Source organism: Oncorhynchus kisutch, unplaced genomic scaffold (assembly GCF_002021735.2).
Source record: "Oncorhynchus kisutch isolate 150728-3 unplaced genomic scaffold, Okis_V2 scaffold1700, whole genome shotgun sequence".
NCBI lineage: Eukaryota > Metazoa > Chordata > Actinopteri > Salmoniformes > Salmonidae > Oncorhynchus > Oncorhynchus kisutch.
In genome coordinates, this window is record NW_022263645.1 from 724 (window position 1) to 28,515 (window position 27,792).

At 43.4% G+C, this 27,792-nt stretch overlaps 1 protein-coding gene across 2 annotated transcripts; it reads right to left on the minus strand.

The window, feature by feature from the left end:
• il12rb2l (interleukin 12 receptor, beta 2a, like) lies at positions 1-27,792 on the minus strand. Of its 2 annotated transcripts, none has more exons than XM_031818897.1 (15): positions 27,480-27,792; positions 25,578-25,676; positions 18,828-18,969; positions 13,335-13,486; positions 10,974-11,116; positions 8,842-8,986; positions 8,651-8,727; positions 5,821-6,058; positions 4,587-4,781; positions 4,362-4,463; positions 3,974-4,108; positions 3,304-3,444; positions 2,855-2,915; positions 2,310-2,382; positions 1-1,889 (listed from the first exon to the last, which is right to left on the minus strand). In XM_031818897.1, the coding sequence occupies exons 2-15, from the start codon at positions 25,648-25,650 to the stop codon at positions 1,557-1,559; spliced, it is 2,010 nt and encodes a 669-aa protein (XP_031674757.1). In that variant the 5' UTR covers positions 25,651-25,676; positions 27,480-27,792; the 3' UTR covers positions 1-1,556. The 2 variants fall into 2 exon arrangements, with proteins under 2 accessions (XP_031674757.1, XP_031674758.1); XM_031818898.1 differs by having other exon boundaries at positions 27,326-27,785.

Sequence of the window (27,792 nt, forward strand, 5' to 3'; positions counted from 1 at the left end):
TTGTCTTAATCATTTAGTTACTAACTAAATAATCACAGACATGCATAACAAACAAACAGTAGATACCGTTACAAGGAAACGATAAGGGATGTGCCCTAGTGGGCTAAACCGGTATCGCGGCTTGGTAGACAAAGGGACTGAGAAGGGCACGAAAGACAAAAGACACTACACAGTTGATAATTATAATAATTGAAATGCTAATCCTTTGCACATGAACGCTCACTCATTTGGGAATAATTGCAATCAATATATATATTTATGTTCAGTGTGTCGTCATGATCTCTGTTGGAATCGTCCGTCTTTCTGTTGGAAAGTTTATCCGAACTTCTCTTTGCATCCCTGGAGTCATTTGTGGTTAGAATGGATACTTCAGAGTCCCATTCAGAAATGTTCTTATAGAATAAATGTTTTGGCAGTTGTCAGTCTTCGCATTCAGTCGACATAAATTCTAGCTGCAAACTAGTAATCAGTATCAAAGATTTGCTCTTATTCTGTCAGTATCAATAGTTTTCAGAGTTGAACCATTTCCACCAGTGTAGCCAATGCTCCACTTAGTTTGGTTAGGAATTCAACAATCGAGGAATGCATGGTCTCTACTCAAACCTTAGCCCTCTCGGTAATCGAGGTACGCATGGTCTGCAGTGGGCTTCTCCAGGTGGGGGTTATATTCGGAACAGCAGAAAAGGGCTGTCCCATGAAGCCAGATCAATGTCTGTGCTCATGTGGCGGGCCAATGACTTAGTTAAATTTGAAAGGGAATTGGATTCTCTTTCATTAAACAGTATAAAATTACATTACATAATTTCACAAATAGTTGAATCTTTACTCATTCATTTTATACAATAATTAGATGCAAAACTCATAACAGAGACTCTTGTTTAAACAGAGTTATGGTAATGTGGCTGTATTGTCTCTCATGAGGTCACAAACATTGGGCAAAATGGACCGGTCGTAGCTGGATTCTCCACCGACCGTTTACACATTCTCCAAAACATGGATATTGTTCAGCTCTCAAGTTCTGTGAGGTAGAAGAAGTTCCTTTGTTCTACTGTGAACCCTCTCTCTATACTGCATGGCCGGGGGGGGGGGGAGTCTGAGATAAACCTGAGATAAAAGAGCCTGGGTGTAGGGGGAAGAGAGAGGTGGTGAGAGAGAGTTGGTGCTTGCTATATCTAAAGAGGGCCACGTCATGACAGTGTACACCGTAGGCAACGTGGTTTTTCACACAGGTATACATTTGCTGTATAAAAAGGTTTACTGTTCCTAAACAACATTCCTTGTAGTTGGAGCATGGAAAACAAACGGTCGACGACATCCCTTTTCCTTTTCTTGAAAACAAGACGAGTGGCGTATTTCAACACTCGTGTTGTTTTTAGGGCAACCCTTTCCCATGAATCAGTGATCTGCATCTAGATCAACAAGCACAATAGCCCACAATTGACCTGTTTGGCCCATGGGGTTCCGACTGGACAATGGCTGTCTTGTCGTTGCAATGAGGAGAACATACACACACCAAAAGAGTTGTTCAGTAGCACCACACCAGACAGACAGTAGGGTCATACAACCACAGGCATGAAATGCTTCTCATAGTCCGAAACAAACTGATCGTCCTCCAACAAGCTCCCGGACTCTCCCCCATCCCTCTCCTCCTCGTCAGTATCAATAATTTTACTGTAACCCTCGTCAGCATCCTCCTCCTTTACCGCCTCTTCATCAGTCCTTATGTGGGTGCGCTCCTCTCCCACCACCCCCTCTGTCTGTCCATCAGGGCTGGACCTTTTCCTAGGACAGGCATTGGCATCCCAGAAAGGGTTTTCCACCACCTCCAGCTCAGAGATCTTTGGGTTAGACTCCAGAGGAGAGAAGATCGCCGTCAAGGAGCTGTTAAACTGGAGCAACAACAGGCAGGGAGTCAGAAACATTCATTTATTCCTCTATGGTTGTATGTTATGCCCCTGACTAGTGATAATATTACTCAAGGGAATGGTATATTACTAGCCCAATACGGCCCCTGCTACTGTATGTGGTATAATGAACATTTAGGTTCATGTAGTACACACATTCTTTATTTTACAACAGGTTCTTACTGGAACATTACAAATAAGATACCATCCATATCTATAGGTAGTGTGTTCCCTTGACCTAAATGGCTGAAGAAAAACCAGGCAGGAAGACATGATGAACTCTGGGCCTCTGCCTGGGGCTCTGTCTACCACTAACTAGAATACTATAAGACTAACTAATATCAGACTCACTGATACTAGATTAGTCAGTCACAGCCACATAGTGATGGTCTGCCCTGCACTCACCTGCAACTTCATCTGTTGGAGCAGTTTGCTGTTGCTGGGGTCAGGTACTTTCGCACAAGTCTTCATTTGTACACTACAGAAAATACACAACAGTATCATTCACATACTGCACACCAAAAGAGTTGTGTTCCTTCAATTGACATGTCCATTTGTATATCACCCTAAAAGTGGTAGAAATATTTGATCCATTGTTTTAGTTGAAAGGGGTATAACATATGGTTTGTTTTGTGTTTTTGATCAAGGCCATTGTTATGGAGGGCATAATTGAAAGCCCAACTCAACTGGCCGATCTCATTTCCACTTCCTCAAGTGTTTCCCCTTTTGTAAACCTATTTCTGGCATGGGTGAACTTTCAGAGAGAGAGAGGAAGGAGACATGAGAGAGCACCACACCCTGTATGTGTTCAGTCGGCACGAAACGTTGCAAAGCCTTTTTAAAACATTTTGCATCAGTGTGTCCTAATGAACATGGCCATGGTTCAAGACAATGAGAAAATAATCAGAATCAGGCTATTTGGGTTGAAGTATGGGAATCCAGTTTCTCACATTATCATGATCAATAGCAACATCCCTGCTATTATTCCTGGCACCAAATATTTGAGGAAACCTGTGACAACAAAGGGAGAGAGATGGGGGAGGTCAGAAGGCAAAATGACCAATTAGACCGCAATCCATGTTCATAATCACATACTGTAGCACAAAGGTCTATTTCATACAAAGCATGCATTCAATATTACACTGTTATTATTTTCTAAGGAACTTCAGGACACTTTCTGTTTTAAAGGTGATGTTATATATAGTATTATACACAACCTATAATAATATTTCTAGTTTATTTCACAATAAATAATAATTAGTGTTATACATGACCTCAGTGTCACCAGTTAGGTACATAAACACTTAATACATCTCATCACAGTTGTTAGAGAACCTATAACAGCTATACGCTTCTTGTCATCATTATCAAATTACTACATGGCATAGTGGTAGAATACCATGGCTGTTCTCAGTAGAGAAGTTGATGGTTTCACTGGGTCCCAGTCCAGCCTTAGTCTCAGCCCTGATCCAAACCTGGTGGTGACCAGATGTAAGTCCTAACAGATGGAGGCTGTTCTGGTCCCTACTCACGTTGTACACTGCAGACGAAGGAAAGGTTTAATGATTGGGAGCAAGGCCAATGATGTGTGGGAACGAGAGTGTGCAGCACGGTAGCCTGTGGACAGTCTGGTCCCAGATCTGTTTGTGCTGTGTTTATTTAACTAGGCAAATCAGTTAAGAACAAATTCTTATTTACAATAACGGCCTACCCCGGCCAAACCCGGACGACGCTGGGCCAATTGTGCGCCGCCCTATTGGACTCCCAATCACAGACAGATGTGATACAGCCTGAAATCGAACCAAGGATGCCTCTTGCACTGAGATGCAGTGTCTTAGACCGCTGCGCCACTCTGGAGCCAATAATGACAATAGGAGTTGGCAAGACAGAACAAACAGATCTGGGAACAGGCAAAAATATCGAATACTATTTAAGCTACTACAATGTAATGCTATAGTTTATGCTAATGTACACAACGGGCAGTGGAGACTGAACTTTTATTCTAACAATATAGCATTGTAGCAACAAAAGATTTATCCCAGTTTATCCACTGTCTCTGTGTTGTTTACCTGTAACGTTGTTTAATACCAGCTGATAGCACAGTATGAGCCCCTTACTCTGGGTCAGGGAGATGTGTTGCCAGGACAAAGTCACTTGAGAGTCAGAGATGTGCTGAACCTTGAACTCAGTCACTTTGGGTGGGACTGAGGAGTGATTGAGAGAGGAGGAAATGGAAGTGAAATGGGTAGAGGAATAGTCAAAAGTAGCAGAAAAAATAAACAATAAATAAAACATTTTACAGTGAGTTAAAAGGCTGGACAAATTAACATTAGGTAAAGACGCGATATTTCAAGTTAGTTAACTCCACTGAAAATCGGTCATGTGCACTAATTGCTCTGATTACATACTGGCAAGTACATTATAAAGACTTGTATTTCCATGCTCTAATATACTTACGCCCATGAAGAGAATACGAGATTGCAGACGCAAGCAGGCAGCTACTGTTGATGAACACTGCAAACAATGACACATTGTAGGCAGTGTGGTTCTCAAAATCACCTGTAGGTGGAGACAGAGACAAAAGCGATGCTGTCATCTTGAAACCACTTTGAAACATTACAAAATATCAATAAATATGTTCAGAAAGAAATGGTATCATAGATCAGTTTAAGCCACACAAACCTCTTAAAATGACTGACGTATGATTTTGGTGCACTATAATCCAATCAAAGCCCTGTGTCGGAGGAAGTCCCACCTGCTTGTACTGCACCACATACTCATGCATGTTTTCAATGGCCTGGGGTGGCAGGGACCAGGATACATTGAGGCTCAATATATCCTGGTTCACAGTGAAGGATAGCTCTGGCACCTGTAGACCTAAGTGAAAGAGAAACATACAAACCTACACTATTATCACACTCACACACACCTTTCAAATAAAATAAAATTGTATTTCTCACATGCGCCGAATACAACAGGTGTAGACCTTACAGTGAAATGCTTACTGATAAGCCCTAACCAACAATGCAGTTTAAAAAAATAACAATAAGAAATAAAAGTAACAAATAATTAAAGAGCAGCAGTAAAATAACAATAGCGAGACCATATACAGGGAGTACTGGTACTAGTGCAGAGTCAATGTGGGGGGCACAAGTTAGTGGAGGTAATTGAGGTAATATGTACATATAGGTAGTTATTAAAGTGACTATGCATAGAGCAGCAGAAAAGAGAGAGGGGGGGGGGGGGGGATGTGAAAAGTCTGAAGCCATTTGATTAGATGTTCAGGAGTCTTATGGCTTGGGGTTAGAAGCTGTTTAGAAGCCTCTTGGACCGAGACTTGGTGCTCAGGTACCACTTGCCGTGTGGTAGCAGAGAAAACAGTCTATAACTAGGGTGCCTCCCTCTGACACCGCCTGGAATAGAGGTCCTGGATGGCAGGCAGCTGGGCCGTACGCACTACCCTCTGTAGTGCCTTGCTGTCGGAGGCCGAGCAGTTGCCATACCAGGCAGTGATGCAACCATGCTCTCGATGGGGCAGCTGTAGAACCTTTTGAGGATCTGAGGACCATTTCCAAATCTTTTCAGTCTACTGGGGAATAGGTTTTTGTCATTCCCTCTCCACGACTGTCTTGGGTGTGGTTGGACCATGTTAGTTTGTTGGTGATGTGGACACCAAGGAACTTGAAGCTCTCAACCTGCTCCACTGCAGCCCCGTCGATGAGAATGGGGGCGTGCTCGGTCCTCTTTTTCCTTTAGTCCACAATCATCTCATTTGTCTTGATCGCGTTGAGGGAGAGGTTGTTGCCCTGGCACCACACGGCCAGGTCTCTAACCTCCTCCTCATAGGCTATCTCGTTGTTGTCGGTGATCAGGCCACTGTTGTGTCATCCGGAAACTTAATGCTGGATTCCCTTACCTGATGTGGGTAGAGCTAGGGGAGCAGGTTTGCTGGCACCCTGGGAATTGTAGACGGACACATCCACCGATGATACACCCCACAGAGAGGGTGTGAAGCGGCATCTCTTCTCTTGACAGACACAAAGGCCACCAGGCTTTGACATGGACACGTTCACAACCGCCACTGTCCCGTTACTGTATGATAATGTTACCACGTACCCCAGCACCTTCCCCTGAGCCAACCAGGTGGGCATCTCCTGAGGATAGATAACAGACAGGGGTATTAGTTATAGCAGGCTATAGGGAAGGGGGTGTTTCGGGGAGGCAGGTAGCCTAGTGGTTGAGAGCATTGGGCAAGTAACCGAAATGTTGCTGGTTTGAATCCCTAAAACGACTAAGTGAACAATCTGTTGATGTGCCCTTGAGCAAGGCACTTAACCCTAATTGCTCCTGTAAGTCGCTCTGGATAAGTTCTTATGATTAGAAAATGCATAATCTTTTGAAACATGAATCACTTGTCTAACGGGATTATATGGTACAGTTTGAGAGATATATATATACATATACACACACACACATATATACACACACTACCGTTCAAAAGTTTGGGGTCACTTAGAAATTACCTTGTTTTTGAAAGAAAATCTCATTTTTTTGTCGATTAAAATAACATCAAATTGATCAGAATGTTGTAAATGACTATTGTAGCTGGAAACGGCAGATTTTTAATGGAATATCTACATAGGCATACAAAGGCCCATTATCAGCAACCATCAGAGACAGTTTGCGCTGTTCTGTGAAAGGAGTAGTACACAACGTTGTACTTGATTTTCAGTTTCTTGGCAATTTCTCGCATGGAATAGCCTTCATTTCTCAGAACAAGAATAGACTGACGAGTTTCAGAAGAAAGTACTTTGTTTCTGGCCATTTTGAGCCAACAAATGCTGATGCTCCAGATACTCAACTAGGTTAAAGAAGGACAGTTTTATTGCTTCTTTAATCAGAACAACAGTTTTCAGCTGTGCTAACATAATTTCAAAAGGGTTTTCTAATGATAAATTAGCCTTTTAAAATGATAAACTTGGATTAGCTAACAACGTGCCATTGGAACACAGGAGTGATGGTTGCTGATACTGGGCCTCTGTTCGCCGATGTAGATATTCCATAAATTTTTTAAATCAGCCGTTTCCAGCTACAATAGTCTTGCACAACATTAACATTAACAATGTCTATACTGTATTTCTGATCAATTTGATGTTATTTTAAAATGGACAAAAAAGGTGCTTTTCTTTCAAAAACAATGTCACGACTTCCGCCGAAGTCGGTCCCTCTCCTTGTTCGGGCGGCGTTCGGCAGCCAAAGTCACCGGCCTTCTAGCCATCGCCGATCCACTTTTCATTTTCCATTTGTTTTGTCTTTGTTTTACACATCTGGTTCAAATTCCCAAATTACATGTTCATTATTTAACCCTCTGTTTTCCCCATGGTTTTTGTGCGTGATTGTTTCTTGTATACGGTTCGTTATTGTTGGCCAGCATTATTGCTTTGTATTTGTAATAATTTTTGAGTAAATTACGTTTTATTACTCATATCTGCTGTCCTGCGCCTGACTCCTCTACACCAGCTTCACACAGGATTGATTACAAACAAGGACATTTCTAAGTGACACCAAACTTTTGAATGGTAGTGTGTGAACATACACTGCTCAAAAAAATAAAGGGAACACTTAAACAACACAATGTAACTCCAAATCAATCACACTTCTGTGAAATCAAACTGTCCACTTAGGAAGCAACACTGATTGACAATACATTTCACATGCTGTTGTGCAAATGGAATAGACAACAGGTGGAAATTATCGGCAATAAAGGAGTGGTTCTGCAGGTGGTGATCACCACGTTCCTATGCTTCCTGGCTGATGTTTTGGTCACTTTTGAATGCTGGCGGTGCTTTCACTCTAGTGGTAGCATGAGACAGAGTCTACAACCCACACAAGTGGCTCAGGTAGTGCAGCTCATCCAGGATTGCACATCAATGCGAGCTGTGGCAAGAAGGTTTGCTGTGTCTGTCAGCGTAGTGTCCAGAGCATGGAAGCACTATCAGGAGACAGGCCAGTACATCAGGAGACGTGAAGGAGGCCGTAGGAGGGCAACAACCCAGCAGCAGGACCGCTACCTCCGCCTTTGTGCAAGGAGGAGCAGGAGGAGCACTGCCAAAGCCCTGCAAAATGACCTCCAGCAGGCCACAAATGTGCATGTGTCTGCTCAAACGGTCAGAAACAGACTCCATGAGGGTGGTATGAGGGCCCGACGTCCACAGGTGGGGGTTGTGCTTACAGCCCAACACCGTGCAGGACATTTGGCATTTGCCAGAGAACACCATGATTGGCAAATTCGCCACTGGTGCCCTGTGCTCTTCACAGATGAAAGCAGGTTCACACTGAGCACATGTGACAGACGTGACAGAGTCTGGAGACGCTGTGGAAAACGTTCTGCTGCCTGCAACATCCTCCAGCATGACCAGTTTGGAAGTGGGTCAGTCATGGTGTGGGGTGGCATTTCTTTGTGGGGCTGCACAGCCCTCCATGTGCTTGCCAGAGGTAGCCTGACTGCCATTAGGTACCGAGATGAGATCCTCAGACCCCTTGTGAGACCATATGCTGGTGCGGTTGGCCCTGGGTTCCTCCTAATGCAAGACATTGCTAGACCTCATGTGGCTGGAGTGTGTCAGCAGTTCCTGCAAGAGGAAGGCATTGATGCTATGGACTGGCCCGCCCATTCCCCAGACCTGAATCCAATTGAGCACATCTGGGACATCATGTCCATATGATGGGATGTTGTGTTACCATACCTTCCACATAAGGGCACATTGAGAAAGCTCAGAGGTGACTCCACAATCACTCCACACATCCAATGCTTTCACAGGCGCTGAGAACGAGAGAGAAATAGTTTAATCATCTATCACCACAGAATAAGTGAACAAGTATTTTCAAGCTGTGGAGACCACAGGATTACATTACCCATCAGCACCCACTGACAGACCTGACTCAGAACTCCATGCTTTGTAGACTGAGCTCCAGTCACTCATCAGGGCCTGAGGGCCCTCACAGGCACAGCGCACCTGGAACTCATAAACAGTGTAGGGCCGTGGAGTCAGGAGTAGGAAGCTGCGTAGGATGTCCTCTTCCTGAGCAGGACATGAAAGAATGACACACAAAAGAACAGGGATGGGCAAGAGGCGGCCGCAGGGATGGGGGGGGGGTGAGGGATTATTTTGGATTAAAAAGCAACTCCAGGCTACATTGCACATTTAATAGCTTATAGAAAGTAACATTATAATGGAGCTTATTATTTTGAAATAGCTGGCCTTTTTCTGCACGCAAATAGATTTTGACAAATAAATTGGTCACAAAAAAATCTGTGCATGTGGCCCTCGAGCCTCAAAAAGTTACCCATCCCTAACTCAGAAGGACAACATTCCCAGTACAAAATTCCCACAGATAATCGAGAGACAATGGTATTTCAATGTTTCATTCCCTACATCTAAGGGACTGAATGTTTGAAAAAATAAACAAGTGACCCTCCCCTATACCCCAAATAATAATTACAACAAAGTGGATAGCAGAGAACATGATTATCATTTACCCTCACTCCTAGGACAGACCAGAGCCTTAGATATGCAGTTTTAGAAACTGTTCTTAGTTTTGTAAGCATTACATGGCAAAGTAGCCAAAGTTGTCTATCAACTGCAAAAATGTTACGCAACAGAACCAGTTACAACCAGAATACCTGATCATCAATGAAGTACAGAAAAAGCCATTCCTTTTTTAACACAGCATTGTTTTAACCACATATCATCAGGTAGGCCTATTTGTATTTATTATGGATCCCATTAGCTGCTGCCAAAGCGGAAGCATACTAACTTCCTGGGGTCCATCAAAATTAAGGCAGTTTATACAAGCTTAAAAACATTCCAATACATTCACAGATCTCAAACACACTGTGCCTTCAGGCCCCTACTCCACCACATCTACAGTACTAAATCCATGTGTATGTGTAGTGTATGTTATCGTGTGCATGTGTCTGTGCCAATGTTTGTGTTGCTTCACAGTCCCCGCTGTTCCTATATGCACGAGTAACTTTTCTTCATTTGGTAAACTATCATTTTCTAATAGATTCTATTTTATTCCATGATATTGTTGTTCCAAAATAGATGTGTGTTGACTGTGATTAGGGCATGGGAATAGAAGCCCACTGCTAGGCTAAATGAACAAACTAGCCATGGATAGCTCATCGCATGATCCTCAAACCAACAAGACTGGCCAAACTCATGCTTCTAAAAGTGAATTCAAAGGCAGTGTAAAATGACTGCATAGCCTAATAAGACATTTTTGGTTAATTTATTTTTTAATTCAAAGTATTTTTTTCACATTTTCATAACCTAATCTTCCCAAATAATCTGTGTAAATTACTTGAATATGGTTTATTGGGAGGTCAATAACTCTGATAAATACCTTCATTATGGGCAACGAAACATATTGTTTTTATTAGAATCAATTCTAGCAGTATAGCAGTCCTCCTGCCCTCTCCCTCTCAAACAGGACATCAGTAGGCCTAGTAATGCAGTGTAGGCTAGTTTTATATACACCATCCCAGCAGCAGATAAACTCAGGAAAAATAGTACATTTTCTTAGAAATATAACTTTGCCCTGTTCTTCTCCAAGCATGCTCTTCGTATAGCCTAGGCCTACAGCATAGGATCATAGGCTATGGATCATTTGATTGAGACCACACTAGTTGCACTTGATATTGCGGGCCAGGCAGAGAATCAGGGATGAGGGGCAGCATCAAGCACACATCGAGATATAATAAGCAACTCATTCTCAATATGACATTTAATTGATTACAAATGACATGACCCTCCCCTGGATTAAATCAAAAAATACTAAACCCTCCCCGACTGAAACTGAAAAAACATCATTTGGGTACATTTCGACTGCTCCCAAAATACCCTGTCTTCTGTCCTGAAGTGCACAGTAATCCCTGCATTGGATTGGTGTAGGTTTGGGCGGGAGGGAGTTTCCAAAATATTTTACTTTAAATCCATGAATGGAAGTGAAAAAGTGCACACTTGGGGAAATGAACAAAACCCCAGCCATGCTCAGCTCACTCACCTGAGTCCAGCCCTGCTGGTCCTGGGGGCGATACTGGACCTCACACAGTTGGTCAGAGCTGCCTTGATCCTCACACTGCACAATCCAGTAGATCTCCAGAGGCTGAGGGCAATGGTGAGTGATTTCAGGGGTGGGTGGCTTTTCTGGTAGAGGAATGGATAGGGAAGAGAGGACAGAGTGGGAGAGTGAAAGAAAGAGAGCAAGAGAGAGAGCAGGAGATAGAGAGAGGGTGGGGGAGATAGAGAGGGTGGTGGAGATAGAGAGAGAGCAGGAGATAGAGAGAGGGTGGGGGAGATAGAGAGAGGGTGGTGGAGATAGAGAGAGGGTGTGGAGATAGAGAGAGGGTGGGGGAGATAGAGAGAGGGTGGTGGAGATAGAGAGAGAGCAGGAGATAGAGAGAGGGTGGTGGAGATAGAGAGAGAGCAGGAGATAGAGAGAGGGTGGGGGAGATAGAGAGAGGGTGGGGGAGATAGAGAGAGGGTGGGGGAGATAGAGAGAGGGTGGGGGAGATAGAGAGGGTGGGGGAGATAGAGAGAGGGTGAGGGAGATAGAGAGAGGGTGAGGGAGATAGAGAGAGGGTGGTGGAGATAGAGAGAGAGCAGGAGATAGAGAGGGTGGGGGAGATAGAGAGGGTGGGGAGATAGAGAGGGTGGGGGAGATAGAGAGGGTGGGGGAGATAGAGAGAGGGTGGGGGAGATAGAGAGAGAGCAGGAGATAGAGATGGTGGGGGAGATAGAGAGAGGGTGGTGGAGATAGAGAGAGGGTGGTGGAGATAGAGAGAGGGTGGGGGAGATAGAGGGTGGTGGAGGGTGGTAGAGAGAGGGTGGTGGAGATAGAGAGAGAGCAGGAGATAGAGAGGGTGGTGGAGATAGAGAGAGGGTGGTGGAGATAGAGAGAGGGTGGGGAGATAGAGAGAGGGTGGGGGAGATAGAGAGGGTGGGGGAGATAGAGAGGGTGGGGGAGATAGAGAGAGGGTGGTGGAGATAGAGAGAGGGTGGGGGAGATAGAGAGAGGGTGGTGGAGATAGAGAGAGGGTGGTGGAGATAGAGAGAGGGTGGTGGAGATAGAGAGAGGGTGGTGGAGATAGAGAGAGGGTGGTGGAGATAGAGAGAGGGTGGTGGATATAGAGAGAGGGTGGTGGATATAGAGAGAGGGTGGTGGATATAGAGAGAGGGTGGGGAGATAGAGAGAGGGTGGGGGAGATAGAGAGAGGGTGGGGAGATAGAGAGAGGGTGGGGGAGATAGAGAGAGGGTGGTGGAGATAGAGAGAGGGTGGGGGAGATAGAGAGAGTGTGGGGAGATAGAGAGAGGGTGGGGGAGATAGAGAGAGGGTGGTGGAGATAGAGAGAGGGTGGGGGAGATAGAGAGAGTGTGGGGAGATAGAGAGAGGGTGGGGGAGATAGAGAGAGGGCGGTGGAGATAGAGAGAGAGCAGGAGATTTGGAGAGGGTGGTGGAGATAGAGAGAGGGTGGGGGAGATAGAGAGAGGGTGGGGGAGATAGAGAGAGGGTGGGGGAGATAGAGAGAGGGTGGGGGAGATAGAGATTGGGTGGTGGAGATAGAGAGAGGGTGGGGGAGATAGAGAGAGGGTGGGGGAGATAGAGAGAGGGTGGTGGAGATAGAGAGAGGGTGGTGGAGATATAGAGAGGGTGGTGGAGATATAGAGAGGGTGGGGGAGATATAGAGAGGGTGGGGGAGATAGAGAGAGGGTGGGGGAGATAGAGAGAGGGTGGGGGAGATAGAGAGAGGGTGGGAGAGATAGAGAGCGGGTGGGAGGGATAGAGGGTGGGAGAGATAGAGGGTGGGAGAGATAGAGAGGGTGGGGGAGATAGAGGGTGGTGGAGATAGAGAGAGGGTGGGGGAGATAGAGAGACGGTGGGTGGGTGAGATAGAGAGAGGGTGGGTGGGTGAGATAGAGAGAGAGAGGGTGGGTGGGTGAGATAGAGAGAGGGTGGGGGAGATAGAGAGAGGGTGGGGGAGATAGAGAGAGGGTGGGGGAGATAGAGAGAGGGTGGGAGAGATAGAGAGAGGGTGGGAGAGATAGAGAGAGGGTGGGGGAGATAGAGAGAGGGTGGGGGAGATAGAGAGAGGGTGGGGGAGATAGAGAGAGGGTGGTGGAGATAGAAAGAGGGTGGTGGAGATAGAGAGAGGGTAGGGGAGATAGAGAGAGGGTGGTGGAGATAGAGAGAGGGTAGGGGAGATAGAGAGAGGGTGGGGGAGATAGAGAGAGGGTGGGGGGAGAGAAAGAGCACAAAAGAGAGTCAGTAAGACAGCTGAAGAGAGACAGAAACTGAAAGTGTCATGTCTGTCCCTCTCAATAAATAGGGAATGTACAGAGAAGAGTCATCCCTGACTGACTCACTGATATCTCCAGTGTTGAAGGCAGCCATTGTAGACGTGGCAGAGCCATGCTGGTTCGCAGCTTTGACCAACACAGTCAGGTCACTGTAACTGGTGTAAAGTTCACGAGGGATCACACCACTCACATTGGTGCCCTCCACCACGCTGCTAATGCTGAAAAGGAAGTTGCAGGACACATAAATACACACCACATCTGACAGCACTGTGCAGACATACAGTCTTACAACACAGACCTAGCTCCAACACACCGAGCATGCCAGAGGGCTGCGGGTAGGGTTGTGACAGTCATGGAATTTTGGAGGACGGTTATTGGCCAGTTAAATGACTGAGGTCACCGTAACAACTGTTCACATAGCAAAAGACACAAAATACATTTTCTACTCTCCGCTGCTCCTGACTGCATGCGCTGCCATAGAAATAGAATGAATAAAACGGGCGTCCCCATCAAGTCAATGATGACATAATGGGTGGACTGGCGGACATTGTGAGTGTAAAGCTAGGGGTGTGTTCGTAAATTCACTCTGGAGAGCCAGAGAGCGCGCCCTGGGCGTTCGTAAATTCAAAGAGTTGTCAGATTGTCAGTTCGTAAATTCAGAGCGTTTCGCTCTCCGAGCATTCCGAGCACACACTGGACGCTCTGGCGGAGGAGTTGGTGATCCGAGCCTTCTGGCCTCACAATGGCAGTCAAGCACCCAAGCTAACTGGATAAAGTTAGCTAGCTTGCGAGCTACTTCCAGACAAAAATGAGAGAACACCTCACTGAACATTTTTTCCATGTTATCCAAAGCATTGGTGACTGTAACTGTGCTGCTGGCAACACTTTAATCACCGTTAATTACACCGGCAATATCCAATGCTGTAGGGCGTTCGTAAATTGGTCAGTTATTCTGCGCTCTAGCCACACTGAGATGAGAGCGCTCTGAAAACGGAGAAGATGGCCAGAGCAAATTTACGAAATATTCAGCAAATTTAACATGTGTAAATATTTGTATGAACATAACAAGATTCAACGACTGAGACTTAAACTGAACAAGTTCCACAGACATGTAACTAACATAAATGGAATATGTGTCCCTGAACAAAGAGGGTGTCAAAATCAAAAGTAAGTCAGGATCTGGTGTGGCCACCAGCTGCATTAAGTACTGCAGTGTATCTCCTCCTCATGGACTGTTCTTGCTGTGAGATGTTACCCCACTCTTCCACCAAGGAACCTGCAAGTTCCCATACATTTCTGGGGGGAATGGCCCTAGCCCTCACCCTCCGATCCAACAGGTCCCAGGCGTGCTCAATGGGATTGAGATCTAGGCTCTTCGCTGGCCATGGCAGAACACTGACATTCCTGTCTTGCAGGAAATCACGCACAGAACGATCAGTATGGCTGGTGGCATTGTCATGCTGGAGGGTCATGTCAGGATGAGCCTGCAGGAAGGGTACCACATGAGGGAGGAGGATGTCTTCCCTGTAACGCACAGCGTTGAGATTGCCTGCAATAACAACAAGCTCAGTACGATGATGCTGTGACACACCGCCCCAGGTTTTATTGTCCAAAGCTGAAGGGTTATCCAGATCGGTTTATGTCTCGTTATCACTTGACCTACCCCCTAAAATTGTAAAGGACTTAGATAAGATTCTTTATCATTTTTGGGGGAGGAACAAGCCTCACTATCTACGAAAATATATTCTCACTAATACCCAAGAAAAAGGAGGTCTTGAGGTTTTAGATTTCAATACTCTAAATAATACTTTTAAAATCAATTGGATCCTGAAGTATGTTTAGAACCAGAACAGTATTTGGAATGTCTTCCCTAAGTATTTATTTGACTCTGTTGGTGGTTTAGAATTTTTTGCTTCTATGTAATTTTGATGTTGATAAAATCCCAGTAAAGTTGGCCAAATTCCATGAGCAGGCAATTTTAGCTTGGATGTTAGCGCATAAACACAAACACATCCTTTATATGGAACAACAAAGTTATACGATTTAAAAATACGTCTCTTTTTTCGTAACTGGTTTGAGAATAAAATGATTTTGGTTGGTCAGTTACTGAATTGAGGATGAATATCTACTCTCATATGGGGAATTTCTTGATAAGTTTAAAATTCCAATAACCCCAAAAGAATATGCAATTGTTTTTGATGTGATTCCAAGGAGGGTTTGTATCTCTTTGAAATTCCTCTGGTTGATGTAACATAGATTTACATGAAAATATATTCATTGGCAATATTAACATCAAAGATAAATGTAGTAATAAACAGATTAGGAATATTGTTTGTGATACTACAATTCCCTCAGCAAGATTCTTTTGGTCAAATATCTATGGTGATATACATCGGGGGAAAGCATGGAAAATTGCTAACAAATATTGTATCAGTAACAAAGTAAAGAAAGTTTCATTTAAAATATAGAATTTATCCTGTGAAACATGTTTTGGAAAGATTCAAGCTAAATATTGACTTTAACTGTGATTTCTGTGGAATGGAGAAGGAGACCATTTTGCATTTGTTTTTTGCCTGTATTTATAGTAGAATTTTTGGGATTGACATACAGAATTTTGTTACAAAAAAATAGGAAAGGTTGTACTATTTAATGGTTTTGATACAATGATTTATTTCAGAAATTCTGACATAGATAAAGATGTAATATATTTAATTCAACTGCTAATAATAGTAGGTAAATTTCATATTCACAAATGCAAATGGTCTAATTCAAAACCAAACATTTTTCACTTTATAAATGAATTTAAACACTATGGCACTACTTTAACTAAAAGGAAAAACTAAAAGGCTAATACAACTTGTTGTATTATTAATGAATATGATTAGTGTCACGCCCTGACCTTAGTATTCTTTGTTTTCTTTATTGTTTTGGTTAGGTCAGGGTGGGACATGGGTGATGCATGTGTTTTTGTTCCTGTCTAGGGGTTTTGTATGTCTATGTGTTAGTTGCCTGTGTCTGCACTCATCATATATAGCTTCACATTCGTTTTGTTGTTTTGTAAGTTTGTTTAAGTGTTCCTCGTCTTCCTTAAAGAAGATGTATTCAAATTACGCTGCGCCTTGGTCTCCTCCATTCAACGAATGTGACAATTTGTTTGTTTAGGATTCCTGGAAATGTAAATAGTTTGTCTGTATGATTGTTTGCATGTGACTATCCCTCTTTTGTTTGTTGATATTTGTTAATAAAACAATAAAACAATATATAATATCTTTTTAAACACGGTCGTCTCGCGTCGAACTGCACATGTGCAAGCTGTCAAATCAAAGGCACTCCCTTCAATATGAAGTCGATTTTGACTAAAATTAAAACGTGTCACTTTGCCACCTTCACAAGGTTTGCGTAATAACAAGTTCAACTACTTAAAGCTACAATATGTATTTTTTTGGCAACCGGATCAAATTGACATAGAATTTAGTGTTATAGATCTGTCATTCTCAACTAAAGGAAGTTTAAGAAAAAGTACATATGTTCTATGTGCGCTGTTTCTATGCTTCCCGGTCTTAAGTTTCATTTTTGAGTCTTTTACTTTCGGTTTTGTACACAAGCTTCAAACAGCTGAAAATACCATATTGTTGGTTGTGGAAAAGATATTAGATGGTACAATGATTCTCCACACTATAATTGCTTATAGACTGCTAGTCTAGGTAAGAAAATACAAAGATTAAGGCATCGTAATAATTCCATGCAGAAGCATTTGAAAAGAAAAATTCATGGGATCAGCGCCATTGCTAACTACCAACACTGTGTCACGTTCTGACCATAGTTCTTTTGTGTTTTCTTTGTTTTAGTGTTGGTCAGGACGTGAGCTGGGTGGGCATTCTATGTTGTATGTCTAGTTTGTCTATTTATTTTTTGCCCTGATATGGTTCTCAATCAGAGGCAGGTGTTAGTCATTGTCTCTGATTGGGAACCATATTTAGGTAGCCTGTTTTATGTTGGGTTTTGTGGGTGGTTGTCTTCTGTCTTTGAGTTTATGCACCAGATAGGACTGTTTCGTTTTTTTCACATTTGTTGTTTTGTATTTTGTAGTGTTCACTTTTATTGTCCTTATTAACCATGTTGAACACCAACCACGCTGCATTTTGGTCCTCCTCTCCTTCAACGGAAGAAAACCGTTACACACTGGTTCCATGAATTGCAAAGAGTTATGGTAAATTAGAGCACTGTTGTCTTAACCTTGAAATCTTCAACCTATATGTTGGCTAGATGGTTGTAGTATTTTTTCTTGCATTAGCATAAAGTGCTTATTTTTTCACCAGCCTTATGATATGCTTCAGACCGGTTGCCTTCTGCCTAGGCACCGAAGCTACACTGCTTGAGTTGGTCCCATGGTTGATTCAGAACGGTACAACTTTCGCATTATTGTGACGTTATCCTTCCCATCTTCAACCTAGGAGCAAAGCAGGAAGCAGGACGCGTACCCATCAGTATGTGCTGTGATTTGTTGATTAAACTCAACTGACATTCCAATGTATGAGCCACATCAGTTAAAATCATTAGAATAAAAATGTTACATTACCATGGAAATTATTGCATCACAACAGAAGGCAGCCATTGCGAGAGAACCCATGAGTTTCCCAGTCAAATTGCCAGGGTTAGTGGTTCCAAGCCTGTTTTATTCATTCCACAGTATTTCTGTGTGTGCTGCTGCTGCAGCGAGAAAGGTTTTGCCAAGGCAACCGAAGACTTGTTTGCTACAACACCTTGCTTGTTTCAGCAAAGAACAATGAAGTTTCATGATGTTAAGAGTCCATGTTACTGCAGAAACGGACTCAACCACAAGAATGCCCAGCCGTCCCATCTTCAGTCAGTTGTTTGTTCCACAACATGGTTATGACAATTAACCGTTGATTACAAGGTTATACAGTAATTATGCCAGCCCTAGTTGCAGCTTAGCATTGTGAATGCACATTACCCCACCACCGCAGAAAATAAAGCAAAATTCACACTTCCCACTTGGTTATGAACGCAGCATAAGAGTCTGCCTGTTATGCTGCATTTGTAACCAAGTGGAAAGTGGGAATTTACCACCATAGGGTTAGATATAGGAATCTTGATGCATTAAACCCGTTTTTGGCATGGACATTGCCAATGAGTGCTTAGAAAAGTAATGACACGTGATAATAAAAGTGATAATAAATACAAAATGAGTAACAACAACTTGGCTATATACACGGGGTATCAGTACCGGGTCGAGCGCTCACAGATGCCATAATGGGACATATATAGATATAGAGTCCTCTATCTAACATTTTGGTGGTAAATTCCCACTTCCTGCTTGGTTACAAACGAAGCATTAACCCATCGGTTTCTAAACACCACGAGTCACCGCGGGTTTCCAAACACAGCGAATAAACAGCTATTCTTGCATCTGTGTAGGAACAGTATATGATAGTTATGATAGCCTATGTCTGGGTCATTTGTGAATATGATTATAGATGTCCTGTATATACTGTATTAAGATGGGATGTATACAGGCTATAGTAGACATGTCTTTACCCCTCTGTAGAATTCCAGTGCAGGCTGTAGGAGGTGGGGATCTGTGGGTTCTGTCCTGGATCCCAGAAACAGTGGATATCTGCCTGTCGTCCCTCCGTATAGGGGATATGACACTGGGGAGCGGAGGGAGGAGATGGAGGGCCTGCAGAGAGTGAGGGAGACAATGAGGAGGGAGGTAGAAGTGAATTTCAAGTGATAGAGAAAAAGAGACAGGCAAAAAGAGACAAATCCAATCTAAGTTTATTTGTCATGTACACAGATGTTATCACAGATGCAGCAAAATTCTTAAGTTTCTATCTCCAACAATGCAACAATATCTAGCAGTACAATAATAATACACACATAATCCAAAAGCAAAAAAATTGAGAGATATCAGAATGAGCAATGTCAGAGTCCGGAGTATAAATAATATATATGTCACGCCCTGGTCTAAGTATTTTGTGTTTTTCTTCATGTATTGGGTCAGGCCAGGGTGTGGCATGGAGTTTTTGTATTGTGGTGTGTTTTGTCTTGGGGTTTTGGTGTGTATGTATTTGGGATTGTAGCTAGTGGGGTTATCTAGCAAAGTCTATGGCTGTCTGGAGTGGTTCTCAATCAGAGGCAGGTGCTTATCGTTGTCTCTGATTGGGAACCATATTTAGGCAGCCATATTCTTTGAGTTTGTCGTGGGTGATTGTCCTTAGTGTCTTTGTTCCTGTCGCTGTATTTAGTTGACAAGTATAGGCTGTTTCGGTTTTCATTACATTTATTGTTTTGTAGTGTTTTGTGTTTATTTGTATTTATGTTAGTTTTTTCATTAAACATGGATCGCAATCTACATTTATTTATTATTTATTTACCTTTATTTAACCAGGTAGGCAAGTTGAGAACAAGTTCTCATTTACAATTGCGACCTGGCCAAGATAAAGCAAAGCAGTTCGACAGATAAAACGACACAGAGTTACACATGAAGTAAAAACAAACATACAGTCAATAATGCAGTATAAACAAGTCTATATACAATGTGAGCAAATGAGGTGAGAAGGGAGGTAAAGGCAAAAAAGGCCATGATGGCAAAGTAAATACAATATAGCAAGTAAAATACTGGAATGGTAGTTTTGCAATGGAAGAATGTGCAAAGTAGAAATAAAAATAATGGGGTGCAAAGGAGCAAAATAAATAAATAAATTAAAATTAAATACAGTTGGGAAAGAGGTAGTTGTTTGGGCTAAATTATAGGTGGGCTATGTACAGGTGCAGTAATCTGTGAGCTGCTCTGACAGTTGGTGCTTAAAGCTAGTGAGGGAGATAAGTGTTTCCAGTTTCAGAGATTTTTGTAGTTCGTTCCAGTCATTGGCAGCAGAGAACTGGAAGGAGAGGCGGCCAAAGAAAGAATTGGTTTTGGGGGTGACTAGAGAGATATACCTGCTGGAGCGTGTGCTACAGGTGGGAGATGCTATGGTGACCAGCGAGCTGAGATAAGGGGGGACTTTACCTAGCAGGGTCTTGTAGATGACATGGAGCCAGTGGGTTTGGCGACGAGTATGAAGCGAGGGCCAGCCAACGAGAGCGTACAGGTCGCAATGGTGGGTAGTATATGGGGCTTTGGTGATAAAACGGATTGCACTGTGATAGACTGCATCCAATTTGTTGAGTAGGGTATTGGAGGCTATTTTGTAAATGACATCGCCAAAGTCGAGGATTGGTAGGATGGTCAGTTTTACAAGGGTATGTTTGGCAGCATGAGTGAAGGATGCTTTGTTGCGAAATAGGAAGCCAATTCTAGATTTAACTTTGGATTGGAGATGTTTGATATGGGTCTGGAAGGAGAGTTTACAGTCTAACCAGACACCTAAGTATTTGTAGTTGTCCACGTATTCTAAGTCAGAGCCGTCCAGAGTAGTGATGTTGGACAGGCGGGTAGGTGCAGGTAGCGATCGGTTGAAGAGCATGCATTTAGTTTTACTTGTATTTAAGAGCAATTGGAGGCCACGGAAGGAGAGTTGTATGGCATTGAAGCTTGCCTGGAGGGTTGTTAACACAGTGTCCAAAGAAGGGCCGGAAGTATACAGAATGGTGTCGTCTGCGTAGAGGTGGATCAGGGACTCACCAGCAGCAAGAGCGACCTCATTGATGTATACAGAGAAGAGAGTCGGTCCAAGAATTGAACCCTGTGGCACCCCCATAGAGACTGCCAGAGGTCCGGACAGCAGACCCTCCGATTTGACACACTGAACTCTATCAGAGAAGTAGTTGGTGAACCAGGCGAGGCAATCATTTGAGAAACCAAGGCTGTCGAGTCTGCCGATGAGGATATGGTGATTGACAGAGTCGAAAGCCTTGGCCAGATCAATGAATACGGCTGCACAGTAATGTTTCTTATCGATGGCGGTTAAGATATCGTTTAGGACCTTGAGCGTGGCTGAGGTGCACCCATGACCAGCTCTGAAACCGGATTGCATAGCAGAGAAGGTATGGTGAGATTCGAAATGGTCGGTAATCTGTTTGTTGACTTGGCTTTCGAAGACCTTAGAAAGGCACGGTAGGATAGATATAGGTCTGTAGCAGTTTGGGTCAAGAGTGTCCCCCCCTTTGAAGAGGGGGATGACCGCAGCTGCAGTTTGGTCCGACTCTCCTTCACCACACCTAGAAAGCCGTTACAATATATATGAATATGATGGTGTGAGTAGACAGTATGTACAGTATGTAAATAGAAAAGGTCTGTACAGCAGTAGTTTTGTATTTTTTTTATTTCACCTTTATTTAACCAGGTAGGCCAGTTGAGAACAAGTTCTCATTTACAACTGCGACCTGGCCAAGATAAAACAAAGCAGTGCGACACAAACAACAACACAGAGTTATACATGGAATAAACAAACATACAGTCAATAACACAATAGAGAAAAAAGTCTATATACAGTGTGTGCACATGAGGTAAGATTAGGGAGATAAGGCAATAAATAGGCCATAGTGGTGAAATAATTACAATTTAGCAATTAAACACTGTAGTGATAGATGTGCAGAATATGAATGTGCAAGTAGAGATACTGGGGTGCAAAGGAGCAAAAAATGTATAACAGTATGGGGATGAGGTAGTTAGGTAGGATGGGCTATTTACAGATGGGCTATGTACAGGTGCAGTGATCTGTGAGCTGCTCTGACAGCTGCTGCTTAAAGTTAGTGAGGGAGATATATGCCATTCAGTGATTTTTGCAATTCATTCCAGTCATTGTCAGCAGAGAACTGGAAGGAATAGTTATATAGGATGAGCCATGACTAGAATACAGTATATAAATATAAAGTGGGTAAAACATTATTACAGTGGCCTCCCGAGTGTCGCAGCGGTCTAAGGCACTGCCGTGCTTGAGGCGTCATTACAGAACCAGGTTCGATCCCGTGCTGTGTCGCAGCTGGCCGCGACGGTGAACAATTGTTCCAGCGTCGTCCGGGTTAGGGGAGGGTTTGGCCGGCTGGGATGCCATTGTCCAATCGCGCTCTAGAGACTCCTGTGGTGGGCCGGGCGCATGCACGCTGACACGGTCGCCTGTTGTACTGTGTTTCCTCTGACACATTGGTGAGGCTGGCTTCCAGGATAATAGAGCAGTGTGTCAAGAAGCAGTGTGGCTTGGCAGGTTTGTGTTTCAGAGGACGCATGGCTCTCGACCTTCGCCTCTCCCGAGTCCGTACGGACGTTGCAGCGATGGGACAAGACTGTAACTACCAACTGGGGAGAAAAAGGGGTAAAACATTTTTTATAATAATAACATTATTAAAGTGGCCAGTGTTCAATGACTCTATGTACATAGGGCAGCAGTTTCTAAGGTGCAGGGTAGAGTACCGGGTGGTAGCCGGCTAGTGACAGTGTCTAAGGTTCAGGGCAGGGAACTGGGAGGAGGCCGGCTAGTGATGACTGTTTAACAGTTCGAGATGGCCTGGAGAAGCTGTTTATCAGTCTCTCGGTCCAGGCTTTGATGTGCCTGTAATGTCTCCGCCTTCTAAATGGTAGAGAGGTGAACAGGCCATGGTTCGGTGACTGAGGTCCTTGACGAGCTTCTTAGCCTTCCTGTGACACCGGTGCTCTAGATGTCCTGGAGGGCATGATGTGTTGATGTGATGTGTTGGGCTAACTGCACCACCCTCTGGAGAGCCTTGCGGTTGAGGGTGGTGCAGTTGCCGTACCAGGCGGTGATACAGAACACTTAGGTGGTGCATCTGCAGACGTTGTGAGGGTCTTAGGGGCCAAGATTAATTTCTTCAGCCTCCTGAGGTTGAAGAGGTGTTGTTGACCATTTCAGGTCCTAAATTATTTGCACGCTGGGGAACTTGAAGCTTTTGATCCTCTCCACTGCAGCCCTGTCAATGTGGATGGGGGCGTGCTCTCTCCGCTATTCTTCGTTTTGTTGACGTTGAGGGAGAGGTTATTTTCCTGGCACCACTCCACCAGGGCCCTCACCTCCTCCCTGTAGGCTGTCTCGTCGTTGTTGGTAATCCGGCCTACCACTGTTGTGTTGTCTGCAAACTTGATGATTGAATTGGAGACATGCGTGGCGGTTTCACATAAACAGATAGTGAGAGAGAAAGAGAGAAATAAAATCCAGATGACATTCACCTTTAAAGGAACTGTAACAGTTTAGCGTTCCTTCTGTTGTTATTGGCATCCTCTTTACCCTAGACCCCCCCCCCCCTCACACACACACAACGTTGAAACCACAAGCACACAATGAGAGCATTTCAAGGAACATGAAGCCCAAACAGGAAATGATAACAAGACAGAGATCTTGCGATGTGGTGACACCCTTCCTCTCTCAGAGTTCCTCTCCTCTTCTAGTATCAGTATGAAACATAAAATCATAACGACACACCAAGGGTTGTGTTCATTAGGCAGCAAACAGACGAAAAACGTCTGAAACAGGGAGGAACTACCTGAACTTGTCCAATAAGAAACACTCATAAGCGTTTTCCATTTCAAAATGTTCCAAATGTAAAAAATGTACCATTGCCTACTATAATGAACACAACACAAGGTCCATAGCATATGTGATATGACTAACAGGGTGGTGATTAGGAACCATTTACCTCTTGGTTCCCTACGCATTAATTAAGACTGATACTGATATGATCTCTATGGAAGGTTGTGTTGAATAAAATGAAGGAAATGGGGATGCATAAAGTCTAGCAGATGTTATAGCGGGTGCAGAGAAATGCTTGTGTTACATTGCATGTCAGAGCAAAAACCAAGCCATGAGGTTAAGGAATTGTCCTTAGAGCTCCGATTGTGTCGTAGCACAGATCTGGGGAAGGGTACCAACACATTTCTGCAGCATTGAAGGTCCCCAAGAACACAGTGGCCTCCATCATTCTTAAAATGGAAGAATTTTGGAACCACCAAGACAATTCCTAGAGCTGGCAGCCCGGCCAAACTGAGCAATCAGGGGAGAAGGGCCTTGGTCAGGGAGGTGACCAAGAACCCAATGGTTACTCTGACAGAGCTCCAGAGTTCCTCTGTGAAGATGGGAGAAACTTCCAGGAGGACAACCGTCTCTGCAGCACTCCACCAATCAGGCCTTTATGGTAGAGTGGCCAGACGGAAGTCACTCCTCAGTAAAAGGCACATGACAGCTCTCTTGGAGTTTGCCAAAAGGCACCTAAAGGACTCTCAGACCATGAGAAACAGGATTCTCCGATCTGATGAAACTAAGATTTAATTATTTGGCCTGCATGCCAAGCGTCTGGAGGAAACCTGGCACCATCCCTACTGTGAAGCATGGTGGTGCCAGCATCATGCTGTCGAGATGTTTTTCAGCGGCAGGGACTGGAAGACTAGTCAGGTTCGAGGGAAAGATGAATGGAGCAAAGTACAGAAATATCCTTGATGAAAAACCTGCTCCAGAGCACTCGTGACCTCAAACTGGGGCAAAGGTTCACCTTCCAACAGGACAACAACCCTAAGCACACAGCCAAGACAACGCAGGAGTCACTTCGGAACAAGTCTATGAATGTCCTTGAGTGGCCCAGCCAGAGCCCGGACTTGAACCCGATCGAACATCTCTGGAGAGACCTGAAAATAGCTGTGCAGCAACGCTCCCCATCCAACCTGACAGAGCTTGAGAGGATCTGCAGAGAAGAATGGGAGAAGCTCCCCAAATACAGGTGTGCCACGCTTGTAGCGTCATACCCAAGAATACCCAAGTCAAGGCTCTAATCACTTTCAAAGGTCCTTCAACAAAGTACTGAGTAAAGGGTCTGAATACTTATGTAAATGTTATATTTCAGTTCTGATATTTTTATGGGGTATTGTGTGTAGATTAATGAGGGAAAAAACGAATTGAATACATTTTAGAATAAGGCTGTAACTTAACAAAAATGTAGAAAATGTCAAGGGGTCTGAATACTTTCCAAATGCACTGTAAATACACAGTATGTTTAAACAGTATAACAAAAATGCAATGTACAGTAGCAGATATATTAAAATGAGATATGTGAAGAATACAGTACATGAATACACAGTGTGAAAAACAGTATAAAAGATACGGTCCAGTGTTTAATAAGAAGAATGAACTAATAACATAGACAGACAATCAGATCAAACATATAGATCAGCATTACGGTTTAGTCCATCTGAATTATTTGAAGAAACCCCAGAGCTGATCAGTGAATGGTGGATCTGAGGGTGTGTCAAATAGAGATTACAAATAGTCACAAGGAGAATTTCCTGGTCACATGACTTTACCAGGAAAAAGATCTGGGATCAGTCCAGTGTGAAGGACTCACCTGGTTGAGGTAAGCAGGTGTGTAGTAGGAGCAGCAGGATCAGCAGGAGGCATGGGACTCTGGGCCATGCCATTACTCACACCACTATGCCATCAGCACCTATGGAAAACACACACACACCAAATGAGTGGTGAATGGCAGGTGTATGAATGTTTCAGAATTCCCACACACACAGATGCGGACACACACGCACAGACAAAACTTTTACACACACACACACACACACACACACACACACACACACACACACACACACACACACACACACACACACACACACACACACACACACACACACACACACACACACACACACACACACATCCTTAAAGGTCCAATGCAGCCAGATTTAATATCAAAATCAAATAATTTCTGGGTAACAAATAAAAAGTACCTTACTATGATTGTTTTCAATTAAAATGTGATCAACAACAGCAGCATGGCTTCTTAGCAAAAAGCGATTTACAAAGCAAGAATTTTGCTAGGACTGTCTGGGAGTGATCTGAGTAGGGAATGGAAAATTGGCAGAGAGGTTTGAAACTCTCTGTCTTATTGGTCTATTAACTCATTTAACACCAGGTGATGTCACCAGGCAGGCCAAATCTCCATCCCACCAAAACAGCTCCTACACTAAAATGGCATTATCATAATTTTCCCAATTTCACAGTATTATTCCAACCTCATAGTGTGGAAATATATTTAAATATATTTACAACCCAGGAGCATAACTGCACTGGGCCTTTAGTCCTTAATTGAAATAATAACAAAGTGGTCAACAGCCTCTGTTTTGGTAAAAAGATGAAGGATGGGCCTGGAGAAATGTAACCACTCTCAAATTCATAGACAGGCCTATGGATGCAAGGACTGACCATGCATGATATCAACATTACAGTTTTAACCATGCTTTGAGGCTAGACAGGGTTTGTTTACATTTACATTGTTTACAAACATTGGAGTAAAACAAGACTGATCTTTGGTGATAGGTGTTGTTCACACAGTAACGTGCAAACCTTTTCAGTGTTACAGCCAATGATTTATATATACACTAGATGACTGCTAGGGGGCGATGTGTTGAAGCCAATGTGCCTCCAGCTTGGCACTTCCTCCCTTACTGTTGTAAAAAATACTTTGGAAGCCATAAAAATGTATGTATTAATGTCAACGTTCGTTTTTGCCACATGTATTCTATTATAGACTCCTTAGCTGACAAGGGAAAAATCTGTTGTTCTGCCCCTAAACAAGGCAGTTAACCTACTGTTCCCCGGTAGGCCGTCATTGAAAATAAGAATTTGTTGTTAACTGACTTGCCTAGTAAAATAATACATACTTTAAAATTATATTATGTGTGCTTAACATAAACATTTGAAATATATACAAATGTTTTCCTTAAAGTACAATTTTTAGATTACTAATGTTACTGACCCACTACAACAACAAAAATGACACAAATACATGTAATTTCGTCCTTGAAACATTTAATGGAAATACTGTAGAATTTCATTCATTCCTATAGATTGATGTTCCTACCATTGAGTGGCTTCACTCAGTGGCCAATACGTAACAATCAGCAATCCAGGGTTTATATACATCATTGGTTACATATCTGTCACTGTCTTCGCCACTGACATATCTGCCACTCTGTGTATTGTGTAGCCTACATACATGTTTTTAAGCCAAAAGCACAGGATGATAAAAGCATCTGGTTTCTATTAACCATTGTTGTCATGTTATGATGCAAATGAGCTTACCATAGCCATAAGTATAGAGATGAGAGTGAACATTCAAAGTCTTGTATCATTTCAAGTCTAAAAACGTTATACTGCTAGGCCTAGTGATCAATATGATTTCCGCAACTGTAAGTTATGTTGAAAAATAAGTGGTTCGAAAAATAAGAGCTATTACCTCGTCGTCAAGAAAGACTTCAAAATAACGGAACTTCCATCTTTCGCCAGCATTCTATTGTACATTGAATAAATGTTTGCGATGTTTACGTGCGCAGAAGTTTGGGAGATTTTCGCTGCACACTGGCTATATTTCATTCCAAAACGATGCTTCCTCCCTTGCCTCCTCGCTCACTCCCTTTCACGGAAATGATTAGGCTGAATAGGTGAAAGCAATATGGCAGAAACTAGATTGGATGTGTGTGTAGACCTAACTATTTCTCACACATCCAACTTGTCTATGATCCTCAAAGCGGAGTGTAATGAGCTGCGAA

Bases quoted from the DNA above. Each gene is read 5' to 3' on its own strand.
- il12rb2l (XM_031818897.1), bottom strand. From the start codon at position 25,650: ATGGCATGGCCCAGAGTCCCATGCCTCCTGCTGATCCTGCTGCTCCTA. The intron at 18,970-25,577 runs GTGAGTCCTTCA...CACTCTCTGCAG, and splicing joins CACCTGCTTACCTCAACCAG to GCCCTCCATCTCCTCCCTCC. The intron at 4,782-5,820 runs GTAAGGGAATCC...TCTTTCACTTAG, and splicing joins CCTAGCTCTACCCACATCAG to GTCTACAGGTGCCAGAGCTA.